We start from the raw sequence: 12,811 nt of genomic DNA, 5'->3' as shown, positions 1-12,811 counted from the left end.
TATGCTAGGATATATATCATATATCATGGATATCCTCCCGCAACCCCTACGCCCAGCTACAGTGTATGACACTGGCATTTAGGTGAGTCCAGGATGACGACCCAGAGAAAATCCCCACATCCCCCTCCAGCCTCAGACCATGGGCTTCTTGGCAGGTGGTCATGCACAGGAGCGAGCAGCAGGAAGAGGGACCTGACAGGGAGTATTTTACAAAACCCTGTGCCCCTCATCTGCCCCCCAGAAAAAGTCCAGAAAGGAAGTTCAGGAGGAAGCCAAGTCATTTTTATTTCTCAAAGAGTTTGGGTGAGGGAAGAGGGGCAGGGCTATAGAATGGAACTGAAAGGAATGAAGGGACTTTTCAGTGCAGAACAGCCTGTTGGGTCAAGGAGGTGTGAGATTAGGCTGGGTGGTATTTTCAGTGCTGAAATGGGGAAGGGCACTGTGAGGTCAAAGTGAGGGTGGCCTGGAGCATCTCAGGACTTGGTACCGTGCCGGGCTCCGGAGCCTTAAAGCATCAGTGCCATTACTGTGTGTATATGAGAGGCAGGCCAGCCTCCGTGCGTTTCCGCTAAGTACAGATAGTCCATTGCTAGGGATGCTGTGTGTGTGTATGTCTAAGGTCAGTGCCATGTTTGTGTGTGCCGGGCTCAGTCCCAGATCAAGAGTGTACCTAATTTCCCGTGTGGGAGTTTGGTTTGTGTCAGGTAAGCCAACTGTGCGTGTGTGTGCATGTGCAGGAGCACTGGGATTAGTCCATGCTTTTGGGTCTCAGTGGGTGTGTGTCTCTTGTGTGTCTGGATGGGTCCCTGCTTGTAGGAATGGGGGTGTCCCGCCTCAGCCTTCACTCCTCCTCTGCGCCTCAGCCAGGCCCTAGTGTGCTGATGGTGGTGTAGCTCAGTCTGGACAGGGAAGCAATGGAAGGGGTGGGAGGGTCCTCATCGGGAAGAGGCCTGGGACGAGCGCGTGGAGGCCTGGGGCAGCAGCGGGCACACGTCTCAAGGCAGGCCTGGCGAAAGCGACGGTGCATGAAGCAGTAGACCAGGGGGTTGACACAGGCTGAGGCGTAGCTGAGCAAGTGGATGAAAGAGATCGGCGCCCCTGAAAGTGCGCGGTGTGCGCCAGAGCTGTCGAAGGCACGCCACGTGTTGGCGCTGTACAGTGGCAACCAACACAGGAAAAAAAGCACAACAATCACCAGCAGCATCCGCACCACGCGCTTCTTAGCCAACAGCTTGGCCTGGTAGGGCCGGGGGCCGTATCCTGGCCCAGGAGTGGGCGCGGTCAGCGCGGACAGCTCCAGGGTCTGCCGGGAGCGCGGAAGCTGCACGTAGCAGCCGTCACCGTCCTCGCCAGCCAGCCCATTCCCCGGCCGGCAACGCCCAGTCGGGTGGGCGGGACCTGGGCACAGAGGATGGTGGTCAGAGCCTCGGGCTGAGTTCTCTCAACCTCCAGCCCCACCCCCACCCCCACCAGACCCCTAGTTCCAGCCTTTTTGCCTACTCCGGCTCTTTTCTGCTCCACCCCACCTAGGCCCCGCCGCTGCTTCCCAAGGCCAGGGGGGGGGGGGGGGGGGGGGGGTGGGGTTGGGTGGCTGGATTTCACGCACCGGGTCCCGTCCCATTCCGCAGCCCTTCTTGGCTTCGGACTCGGCTCTGGCTCTCATTGTCACTGTCTTCATCAAAGCGAAGCCCTAAGTAGAGCTCGCGGGAGATGAGTCCGTAGGCCACAGCCATAACCACACCCGGGACGAAGAACAGAAGCAGGAGCAGCAGTACCGACCTGGAGACAAAGCACATCACACAGGTATCTGTCCACGTGGAATCAGCGATGAAGTAAGAGCCAGGGATTCTTTCTAGGGCTGGTGAGCAGGTCCCTGGGGTAGAAGTAAGATTTGGGGGTGCTGCCGGGAAGGGCTAGAGAACTGGGGAGCGGCGCCAAATGGGAATCAGGGTGGTGGGAGCGGAAAGGTAATTGGAGTATTGGAGGAGGATTCTGGGGACCGGTAGTAAGCAGCTGATGGAGATGGAGAAGAGAATTCCCAGGATTAGGTAATGAGCACCCTCACCAGGTTTGGCGGACACGTGCATTGGGCCAGCGATGCACGCATTGCAGCACACGGGAGGCTCCTGCTGGCTGCACCGCGGTGTACACTGGGTAGGGCACCATGAGCAGTCCAGAGAGCATCCATGTGGCTATAATCACACGAGCTGCGTGGGAACGCGTCTGCCACACGCGTGCCTGCAGTGGTCGGCAGATGGCACTGTATCGCTCCAGGGCGATGGCCACGAGGCTCAGTGTGGACACACTCACAGACACCCCTAAACAAGGGAAGAGGAAGGGGTCACTTAGGAAACTTGTATCACACACTCAACCAGTGTGATTTTCTCAATCCCCACAGGGAAAGACTCATTATGTATGGCAAGGACTTTAGGAAAGGGAGGGGCAGGGGGTTGTCTCACCTACCCATGAGGTAGGAAACCGCCTTACAGATGACTGTGCCAAAGATGAACGTGCCCATGAGATTGGGCAGGAGGGTGAAGGGCATGCAAGCCACAGCCAGCAGGAGGTCGCTGACTGCCAGTGAGAGCAGGAAGGCGTTGGTGACAGTCCTCAGGCGGCGGCTCAGTCCCAAGACCACGATGATGAGCACATTTCCTCCAACACTCATCAGAAAGATCACTGCATAAAGGGTGACCCTAATGGCCAGCTCCAGTTCTGGGTAGGAAAAGGGAGAAGTGGCAGTAGGAAGTCTGGATCTCTCTCAGCCAGACCCTCCAAGCCCACTTATTCCCCACCTGGGCTACCCAGCTAGATCCCTCTACCTCCTAGGAACACCTCCTCCCACGCGGTAGGTAGCGAACTTGAATCCTCCAGGCTTCTAACCCCTTGAGGCTTAGTGAAATTGGCTTGACTCCTCCTTGAGAAAGTTTGTCGCTTCTCAAGCTTTGCTCCAAAATCTCCCTTCTCCTTACAGCTCAATTTCTTGAAAGGATTATCTGGATCTCCTCATTCACCCCTCAGTCCATTACAGACCAGTGCCCCATCTGTCTCCTCCATGACCATTTGGACACTTCTTCCCAAGATCATGAAGATTTAACTGCCAAATCCAAAGGTCTCTTCTCAGTTTATTTTACTTGATCTCCCTGTAGCATTTGGCACTGTTGACCACCCACCACCTTTTGAAACACAGGTCAGGTCATGTCCTTATTGTCTAAAAATAAAACAAACAAACAAAACACACACACAAAAAAAATCAAACCCCTTCACCTGCTCTGTACTGTCTGCATTCCTCTGGCACGTCTTCCAGATCCTCTGAGAACTGTCCTCTTCCTCCGCTCATCTCCTCTTGCAAAGCACCCACTTAAGCCACCCGATGACTCAGTTTCTTGAAGGCTTCATGCACACTCATGACTTCCTCCCTCGCTAACATGGATTTCTCAGCCTGGAATGTTCTTTCACCAGCCCCCATCACAAACTCATTTTCTGTATCTGGTAAATTCCTATTCGCTCTTGCCCTTCAAGACTGGGATGAATGGCCCCCTCTTCTGTAAGGCCTTTCTAGATGCCTCATTTGGAGTTAATCTCTCCTTCCTCTAACCCATTCGTGTTCCTTAGGTATCTATTAGAATGCTTTTTCTTTTCTGCCTTGTATTTTAATGATCTCCAAACATTCATTCTCACTCAACAAACAGGAACAGAGGACTCCCTTTATGCAGGCCCTAGGGACAAATTCCCTGCCATGTGCAAGCCCATGATCTAGAGGGAAACTTGGATATATAGACAGATTTAAGTGCCACACTGTGTGATAAGGAGTGATGTTGAAGAATATACAAAGTGCTGTGGGAGCTCGCAGAGGTGACACTGGTGTTGTTGGGCTAGACAGAGGGCTGACCCCATTCATTTGTGTCATTGTCTATTGGGGGATGGATTCATCACAGCCAAGGAGGCCCAAATGAAATTTAATTGAATGAAACTGGACTCAGTCATTCAAACCCATGGCCTCAGCATGAGGGAGACTAGAGCTGGAAGGGAGAGAGGGCAGAGAGACAGAGCCTTTCAGGTTGTGGGGAAGGAAGGGCCCAGAGGGGTAGCCCCCCCTTTCTGCAACCCCATACATTGACTCTTGCCATAGGCTCTGAATTAAACTGTTTTCATAACAATAACCAACTTACTCAGAAATAGTTTCAGGCATCCAGTGCACGCTGTTTACAAGAGATCCCTGAACAGAACCCAGCAGTGACATTACTTGCTCAGATCACACAGGTAGTAAGGTGCTGAATTGGAATGGCAGCCGAGTCTCCAGATCTCTAAAATGCTCTGCCTCCTACTAATTCCTCACCCCTCTGTCATTCATAATGCTGCCTCCTCCCAATCAAATCTCAATCTCAGTGCCTCTTCCTGCCTCTGTGTACTCCAGTGTGGCATTGCTCACTGTATTATGTTTAACTCTCTATCTCCCTCACTGGATTCTGAGCTTCTTGAGGACGGGGGCAGGGCCCATCTTGTTCTTCAGCCTACCCCTGACACTTAGAGTAATATTTTCTGCATATGGGAGGTGTTCACACATGCTGGCTAATGGATTTTGGATGAAACTGTCACTTTCCACACAAATGCACCTGCTTTCTTTCTCCATTCATGCTTCACCTCTGTGCCTCTAAAGCTCCAGCATGCCCTCTCATCTCTGTCTCTGTTTCTCTGGAGATGCATGTCACCCTCTCTGCAAGGAGGGCTTATGTGTAGCAAATCTGAAGGGTGTGTGTGTGTGTAAATAAAGAACATTTATGAGGGAGAGCTCTGTCAGAGAGGTCTTTGGACCCAAAAAAGAGCTGGTAGTCTATCCTGTACTTTTTGTGTCTCTTCTCAGTCCACTCTTCTTCCCCCAACCCAGCCCTTTCCTTACTCTCTCTAGTTCTATCATCTTTCTCAGATCCTTCCCTGGATGTCTCTTTTCAAATAGTTCTTGCTTTATTTTTCTTTCTTCTCTTTCTTTCTTCTTCTTTTTTTAGAATTTATTTATTTGAGAGAGAGAGAGAGAGAGAGAGAAAGAAAGAAGAGGGGGCGAGACAGAAGGAGAGGGAGAGAGAGAATCCTTAAGCAGACTCCCTGCTGAGCATAGAGCCCAAAGCCCACACTTCATCCCAGGACCCTGAGATCACGACCTCAGCTGACATCAAGAGCCAGGCGTTTAAATGAATGAGCCACCCAGGCACTCCTTCAGCTCCTAATTCTTGAATCAATAACCAAACCTCAAGTTGGTACAGCACTCTAAAGTATAGAAAGCACCTTTCTCATTCATTCATCCAACTGATGTGTCCCATGTGTATCCTTGAACTTGGTGGAGCAGAAAAATGAGACTATGCCCACCCTTATGAAGGTCCCAATTTGCATGGGTCTCCAGAAAACTAGAGTCCCAGTAAAATTGCCCAGCACTTTGCGGTTTTGCTGAGCATTCCCAGCTATCACCTTCCAGCCACCGCTATCTCTCCAAGTCTTTGCTGTTGAACCGTTAGGAGAAGTGAAAAAGAAATCTTAGAACTAGGAGTCTGAGGAGGGGGAAGGAGGGGCAAAAAGGTAGAGCACAGGATTTTTAGAGCAGTGAAACTATTCTGTATGGTACTATGGTAGCTAGATGTTATTACACATTTGTTAAAACCCATAGAATAGGGGAGCAAAGTGAGTTAAAGTCTCTGCCTTTGGCTCAAGTCATGATCCCAAGGTCCTGGAATTGAGCCCTGGGATTGAGCTCTCTGCTCAGCGGGGAGCCTGCTTCCGCCTCCCCCCCCCCTCTGCCTACTTGTGATCTCTCTCTGTCAAATATATAAATAAAATATTTTTAAAAACCCCATAGAATATATAACAAAAAGAGTGAACCCCTAATGTACACTGCGGAATTTAGTTGCCAATATATCAATATTAGGTTATCAAATATAACAAATGTATTGCCTTAATATAAATATTAAAAATAGGGGAAATTGTGTGTGTGTGTGTGAGAGAGAGAGAACTCCTTGTTCTTTCCATTCAGTTTTCCTGTAAACTTGAAACTACTGTAAAAATAGTCTATTAGTAGGATGCCTGGGTGGTTCATTCTGTTAAGCATCCAACTCTTGATTTTAGCTAAGGTCTTGATCTTAGTGTGGTGAGTTCAAGCCCCGTGTTGGGCTCCATGCTGGGCATGGAACCTACTTAAATACATACATACATAAATCAATAAAAGTCTAATAGTTTTCTCAAAAGTCACAAAAAAGCAATTGGAAGGAAGACTTGTGTGTGTATTTCTGTCTGTATTTATGCATCCCTGTGCATTTGTGTGGTGGAATAGGAGTGATCACAGTGGCTTCAACAACTGGCAACTTAAGGTAGAGGTGGAAGAATGGGAGAGGCACCTTCCAGATATCATGCCTATTATCTAATATTATAGATATGACCTGTGGGCATTGTCCTGCTGAGCCAGAGAACTCAGAAGACCGTGACAGCTCATTTCTGCTTCTGGGGTCTAGGGAATCTGCATTTGTTCTGTCCAGATGATGGCAGAGAAGTATAAGCACAAAAATCCAGATAATGTGCTGTAAAACAAAAATCAGGACTTTATAAGAAATGACACTGAAGCTGCTGATGCCTCGAATTCTGCCTTCCACTGGTATGTTAGGAACACAGACATCAAGGTAATACCTATGTGTCTGTGGGAGCACGGTAGCATCTGATTGTAGATAATAGCTGGGCATATGGGGTACTAACTGAGGGAGCAGAAATAATGTGGAAGGATGTGTAGTTAATATCAGAGTGTAAATTGGGTAACAGTTTAGTTTTTGAGATAATACCTGGGTGGGTGAGAGTAATACCTATTTTTGTGGACAAGGTGTGAGAAGGGTAACAGCTAGGTGTCTGTAGGTAATGCCTGATTGAGTGGGGGATACATGTAGGTTTAGATAATATCCGAGCAAGTGTCGTAACATAGGTTCCAATGTTCGTGTAGGTGCTGCTGTGGTTGTAGCAGTGGTTGTGTAGGCCAGTTGTCACATTTGAGTGAACGAGAGTAGTATCTGTAGATACGTTTGTGGATAAGATCTCGTTTTGTAGATAACAACTTCAGGAAACATGGATTACATCCAGAGGTCTGAATGTGAATGGGGGAGTATCCAAGTGATGACGGTAGCAGCTGAGTAAGCAGAAGTAATATCCAAGTATGTGTGGGCAATAATTAAGTGCGAATGGATGTGAGATGTTAACACGTTAAGATGTTAGCTGAGATACGAATCTGACCGAGTACAGTAGCTGAGCGCCTGAGCGAACATAGGTAGCATTTGGGTCTTTGTGGATAATATCTGAATGCGTGAGAGTAACGCCTGTGATTTTTATAAGTAGTACCTGGAAAAGGTTGTTTAGGGGACCACGGGCAATATCTATGTGTGGATGATAAAATGAAAGCAAGTGTGTTTGGTGGATGAGTGACATCTAAATAACGTGGGCAATGTTCAAGGAACTGTGGGGGACATCTCTTTTTCAGTGGGCAGCACCCAGTGAGCATTAGCACTCAGGTCTGTGTGGGTAACAGGTAAGACGAATGTGGGTGGGGCGCCTGGGTGGCTTAATCAGCTGAACGTCTGCCTTCCGCTCAGGTCATGGTCCCATGGTCCAGGGATCAAGTCCTGCACCGGGCTTCTTGCTCAGCCGGGAGTCTGCTTCTCCCCGCCCACCCCCCCCTCCCCCCCCCTGTGTGCCTATGTACTCTCTCTCTCTAATATATCTCCAAAAAAAAAAAAAAAAAAAAGACTAATGTGAATAAAATCTACATTTCTACTGGTAACACTGGAGTAAGCCTGGCTAACAAGCATCTGTGGGCATAATATCTGACTGAGAGGCTAATGGTCTTTGTGGGTAACTTCTGACTGCTTGGGCAACAGCCAACTAACTCTGTGGGTAACAACATCCAGATGAGCAAGGCCAATTCTTGCACCTGTGCTCTCAATCATTTCATGTTATACTTTCTCAGGGTCCCCTGCTCTGTTGACTATCCCTGCTCTCAGCTGTACCTTCAGTCTTCTTCTCTCTTGGCATTTAAAAAAGACTCTTGCCTCTACTGTGTGTGCACGCGCACACACACACACACACACACACACACCCAAAGACAACTCCCCCACCCCATACACCATTCCTCAACCCCATGCTATTTCTAGCACTATCCTATTTTTTTCTTTGCCTCTCTCTCCCTATCAAACTTTTGGAAAGTTTTGTCTACACACCCTGGTTCACTTCTCAGAATCCCCACCCCACTGTCCCAAACTTCAACCTACTGTAGCCAGACTTTAACACCCATAAAGCCTCCTTGATAGGAGGTCCTTGTTACTGGATCTGAAGGATGCTGTTCTGTCCTTATTTGACTTATAGCAGCAGCATTTGACATCACTTATCCCATCTTGTTTGAAGTCTTTTCCTTGTCTTCTTGTTTCTCTGTTGGTTTCGTCATGGGCTCTCCTTCCTTCACTGGTTTTTAAGTATCGGTCTTCTTCAGGATCCTGTCCTAGGACCTCTTTTCTTTTCATCCTGCACAGTCTTTGTATGACTTTATCTGTTCCCATGCCTTCCATTACCTCCTCTATGCAAAGACCTTTCAGGTCTATATTTCCAGCTGGTACCTCTCCCCTAAGTTCCTGACCATAAGATTTGACAGCTCACTGGCCAATCCCACCTTGGTATATTACCAGCATTTAAACTCAGTGGATTCCAAATTGAATTTATAATCTTCTCCTTCAAACCTGGTTTCTGTCCCTTTCTTCTCTTTCTCATGATATAGCACCAACATCCATCCAATTGTCCAAGTCAGAGACCGAGATGTCATCCCTTGACCTCTTCCTCCCTCTCCGTTTCTAATGAATCACCATGTTCTGTTGTTTCCACTTCCAGAAGTGTCTCTCAAATCCACCCACTTCTCTCCATCCCCACTGCAAATACCTTAGTCTAAGCCCACATCGTCTTTCACCATAGTAGTATAATAGTCTTCTAAACTGTCTCCCCAACACCCACCTTTCATGTCTTCTACTCCAATCCATCCTCTCTACTACAGAACTTATTCAGGCTGTACTACTGAGCCTTTCAGCAGTTGCCATTGCCCTCAGGATAAAAATCTACTCTCCTGGGGTGCCTCGGTGGCTCTATCCCTTTCAGGGATAAGCGTCTGTGTTTGGCTTAGGTCATGATTTCAGGGTCCTGGGATAGAGCCCCTGAGTCATGGGGCTTCCTGCTCAGTGGGGAGTCTGCTTCTCCCTCTCTGCCCCTCCACCCAGCTTGTGCTTGCTTTCTCAAATAAATAAATAAAATCTTAGAAAAAAATCCACACTGCTTAGCCAGGTCTGTGAAGCTCTTCGCAAACCCTCTAGGCTGGTCTTAATCCTGAGTGTTGCTTTTTCCTCTCTTATGGTGTGTGTTTCAGGCTCTCAGAAACTGACACACTGAAGGGAAGTACCACCGATTTAAACTTTGGGAGCTTCATCATACTGTTCCTCTGCTTAGAATGCTTTTGGCCATTCTGGCCCCTTCATGTATCTGGCTCTCCCTCGTCTTTTTTATTTTTATTCAGTTATTCCTCAGGAGGCCAACTTTGATTCCCACGGCTAAGCTAGGCTAGGCTAGGACTCCTTTTCTTTGTTCCCACAGCCTTCCTAAGGCACAATCCCACTTTGTGCTGCAATTCCCTGCTTATCTGTCTCTCCCACTAAACTGTGAGCTCCATGAAATAGAAACTGTTCATTTTGGTACCTGGCACTAACTCTGGTTCAATAAATATTTGTTGAATGAAAGAATCTAAGTGAGAGTGTATAACAACTAGTCTGAGAAAACATACATTATTTTGTGGGGGTAAATACTCAAGTATTTACTCAAATACTCATTTTCCTTTCTTGAACATGGAATAGTTTCCTTATGCTCAGCACTGTTCCATCTCTTGGAATCCCCCTCCTTCCTTTTCTGCCTACTGAACTCCCTACTTCAAGACCCAGGTCCTGGACTCCCTCGTCTAGGAAGTTCTTGGATTCCATCTCCTTGGGTGCCCACAATTCAGACGCTCTCCTGGGACTTCTCATGCTATTATTTTCCCACTGGTTTGTCTCCCCTTTGCACTTGACTATGGACAGATGAGGGTCTGGTCTGGACTGGGTCTCTTTCATTCCTGTGTCCCCAGCATTTAGCCCAGCTACAACAGTAGGTATCCAGAAGACATTTAAGGAAAGAAAAGGTGCAGGAAGAGAAAACATCTATAGTGAGCTGGGTTATCAAGAAAATGCGGCTGTTGGCCTGTGGGAGGAGGGAAAGTCATTTTGGGGACTGAGTAAGTGGAAGCAGTGGGGGTGTGGGGGGAGGTGGTGGCACAAGGGATAGGAGACAAAGGGCGAAGTCAGGCTCTAAGAGGAAGAAACCTCAGGAGAGGCAGGTTGGAGAAGGGACTTGGAAGGGACTTGAAAACGAAAAGAGAGAGGGGACAGTGGCTTGATTAGAATTCCAGCCTTGGGAGGCAGGAGGATTTGAGGAGGAGTAAAATGGAGACATGCAGCTCTAGGGAGCAGCCCCCAGTGTCCAGCCTAACTCAGGTTTGAAGATCTCTTCTGGGAAGGCTGGGGGTTGGGGTGGGGGACACTGGAGATTATAACTCTAACTTCCCATGTAAGCCTTCCATAGTGCTCCTTCTCTCAACCAGCCCTCTTCTTTTTTCCCAGTCTTGCCTTCTTTTCTTTCTTTCCTTCCCTATTGTGGCTCTGGGAACTGGATTTAAAAGGAAGAGAGACCTGGAGGATAGGCAAGAAGAGGAGGTCCTTGCTTCCTGACCGTCTGTGTCTAGAAGGAGTCTCTGTGTTATGTGTTTGGGGGTGACCAGTAGCTCTGGGTGCGGCCCGGAGACCCGGGCGTGAAGGGGCTCTTATCAGGAGGTGTGAAGCTGTGATGGGAGTTTTTTTGAGCCTTGGGGTGGGGGCGGGGGCGGGGGGAGAGGGCAGAAGTGTCGGGGGAGCTGTTTGGGGACTGAGAGGGAGTACTATGAAGGGATGGTGTAGGCGTTTGAGGAGGCAATGGGGGCCACTATCAGTGTGGGGTGCAGCAAGGAGAAGCTGGTGGAGGGGGTTGAGGGGGGCACCCACCTCGTGTCCCGGCTCCGCGGATGCGAGGGGGCTCGCAGCTGAGGTTGCCCGCACCGCTGCTGTTGAGGAGGGCCCCCCCCGGGCGGCACAGGGAAGCCCCCGGCCCGGTTCCGGACCCCTGCGCGCTCCGATTCAGCTTTAGCAGCTCCATGGCCCCGGCCCAGCCACCGCCTCCCTCCGCTCGGCCGGGAGGGCTCCTGCTGCGGCTCCACCTGCTCCCGCCGCGGTTCGGGCGGAGGCTTCCGCCCCGCCTGGTCCCCGCCCCCAACCTTGGCCCCTGCCCCGCCGCTCCTCCTCCGTTCGCCCCACCTAGGCTCGCCTCCCTCCCAGGCTAGTCTGCCTCGGTCCCGCCAGGTGACTCTCCGCCCCCCTCCTACGCTCAGGACATCCACACTCCCCCCACCCACCAGGACTGTTCTTCAGGCTCGCCCCCTCCCTACTCTCTGTCTCCGGTCTTCTCCTAGAGATCTCCTTCCCGCCCACTCCCCTTCACCACCGTCCCGGTTCGGAGGAATTCTTGGGAGTGTGTGTGCGCGCCTGTGTGTGTATGTATTTGTGTGTGTGTACGCGCCGATGTGCGTGTGTTGGCGAGGGCAGCGGTGGGGGTTACGTGTGGATGGAGGGGTGGTAGGGTGGGAGGTGGCGGGGTTGGGGGGAGGAGGGTGAGAGGGTTTGGGTGGGGCGCGGCTGCCGTGGGATCTAGCGTTTTTCCCTGGTGGGTCGGGGACCTGGAGGTGGCCTTTTCAACAGAGTGGCATCAGCCGCGGGTTTCTGTACCATGCCGCAGTGGCTCCAGTGACCGCGACACTATCGCTACAGAGTTCCCTGTATCTCCTCGCCAGGGGGCTGGAATAGCCCCTCCATCTGCCCCCACACCCTCCACCTCCCACCTCAGGGCCCAATACCCAGGCTTCCAGCCAAAGCTCCCAAGGAACCCTCCAGAACGGGCAAGGACGGCGGGGTGGGGAGGCTGGTGGTGGCGGGCAGCATTTGTCCTTGGGGAGTCTTGGCGCGCAAAAGGGCTGCGGGGAGGAAGAGTCTGACTTGGGTGTGAGGGCAGCCTGGGTAGCAGAGAGAACTGCTTAGAATAAACGGAGGAGGGTTGGGCTGATGGTGGGGTTTGGTTCCAGAGTGTGCCCAGCACTGGCACAAGAGGAAAGGAGGGGGCTGGCTCTCCTGTCTCCAGGCAGCGCCCACCCACCCACACACCACTGACGCTCACTGTTTGCTCTTTGTGCAGGTGGAGCAGCCTGTGTGGGGCGTCAAGTTCCCACCAGAGGGGACCAGAAGGGGGCCAGATCACTGGGGTGCGGCTGGAGCAAAGCTTAAGAGGGCATGCAGTGGACAGAAGTGGTGGTTTCAGTTCCTGGGGCAGGATTTGTCTCCACTTACATTTCAAGCCCTGCTGGCTATCCATTCTTCTCTATTCCAAGGAAACTCCAACACATGACCTTAAAATTCCACTCTCTGGCCCCCAGCAGTATCTGCTGGAGGTGGGGGCATTAGTCAAAGAGCAGATAGACTGTGAATGAGGTCTGAGTTTATGGGGAATTCAGAGACCCCTATCCAGTTTGTCCTTGGGAAAGGACCTGTTTCAGCAAGCCTGTTTCTGCAAGAACTGAGTTTATAGGGGCTGGGGCACTAAAGGAGGATTTAAGCCTGAGGTGGGTGGGGATGTCACCTGTCTC

The 12,811-nt window shown here is 50.5% G+C and overlaps 1 protein-coding gene across 2 annotated transcripts; it reads right to left on the bottom strand.

The window, feature by feature from the left end:
• Nucleotides 1-241: 241 nt before the first annotated feature.
• CCKBR (cholecystokinin B receptor) lies at nucleotides 242-11,771 on the bottom strand. 2 transcript variants are annotated; one of them, XM_004781182.3, is made up of 5 exons: nucleotides 11,124-11,767; nucleotides 2,464-2,715; nucleotides 2,066-2,318; nucleotides 1,607-1,779; nucleotides 242-1,398 (listed from the first exon to the last, which is right to left on the bottom strand). In XM_004781182.3, exons 1-5 carry the CDS (start codon nucleotides 11,272-11,274, stop codon nucleotides 860-862), a joined length of 1,368 nt encoding a protein of 455 aa, XP_004781239.2. In that variant the 5' UTR covers nucleotides 11,275-11,767; the 3' UTR covers nucleotides 242-859. The 2 variants fall into 2 exon arrangements, with proteins under 2 accessions (XP_004781239.2, XP_004781241.2); XM_004781184.3 differs by lacking the exon at nucleotides 2,464-2,715 and having other exon boundaries at nucleotides 11,124-11,771.
• Nucleotides 11,772-12,811: the final 1,040 nt, after the last annotated feature.

The sequence above is a fragment of the Mustela putorius genome, unplaced genomic scaffold, assembly GCF_011764305.1.
Source record: "Mustela putorius furo isolate JIRA1106 unplaced genomic scaffold, ASM1176430v1.1 tig00000238_pilon_pilon_pilon, whole genome shotgun sequence".
Classification (NCBI taxonomy): domain Eukaryota; kingdom Metazoa; phylum Chordata; class Mammalia; order Carnivora; family Mustelidae; genus Mustela; species Mustela putorius.
Note: the sequence above shows the minus strand (reverse complement) of the source record. Positions and strands in the feature narration are given on the sequence as shown.

Coding starts and splice junctions, on each gene's coding strand:
- CCKBR (XM_004781182.3), bottom strand. CDS start 11,274: ATGGAGCTGCTAAAGCTGAATCGGAGCGCGCAGGGGTCCGGAACCGGG. Junction 2,716..11,123: donor CCGCGGAGCCGGGACACGAG/GTGGGTGCCCCC, acceptor TTTCCTACCCAG/AACTGGAGCTGGCCATTAGG. Junction 2,319..2,463: donor GGCGGTTTCCTACCTCATGG/GTAGGTGAGACA, acceptor TCCCTTGTTTAG/GGGTGTCTGTGAGTGTGTCC.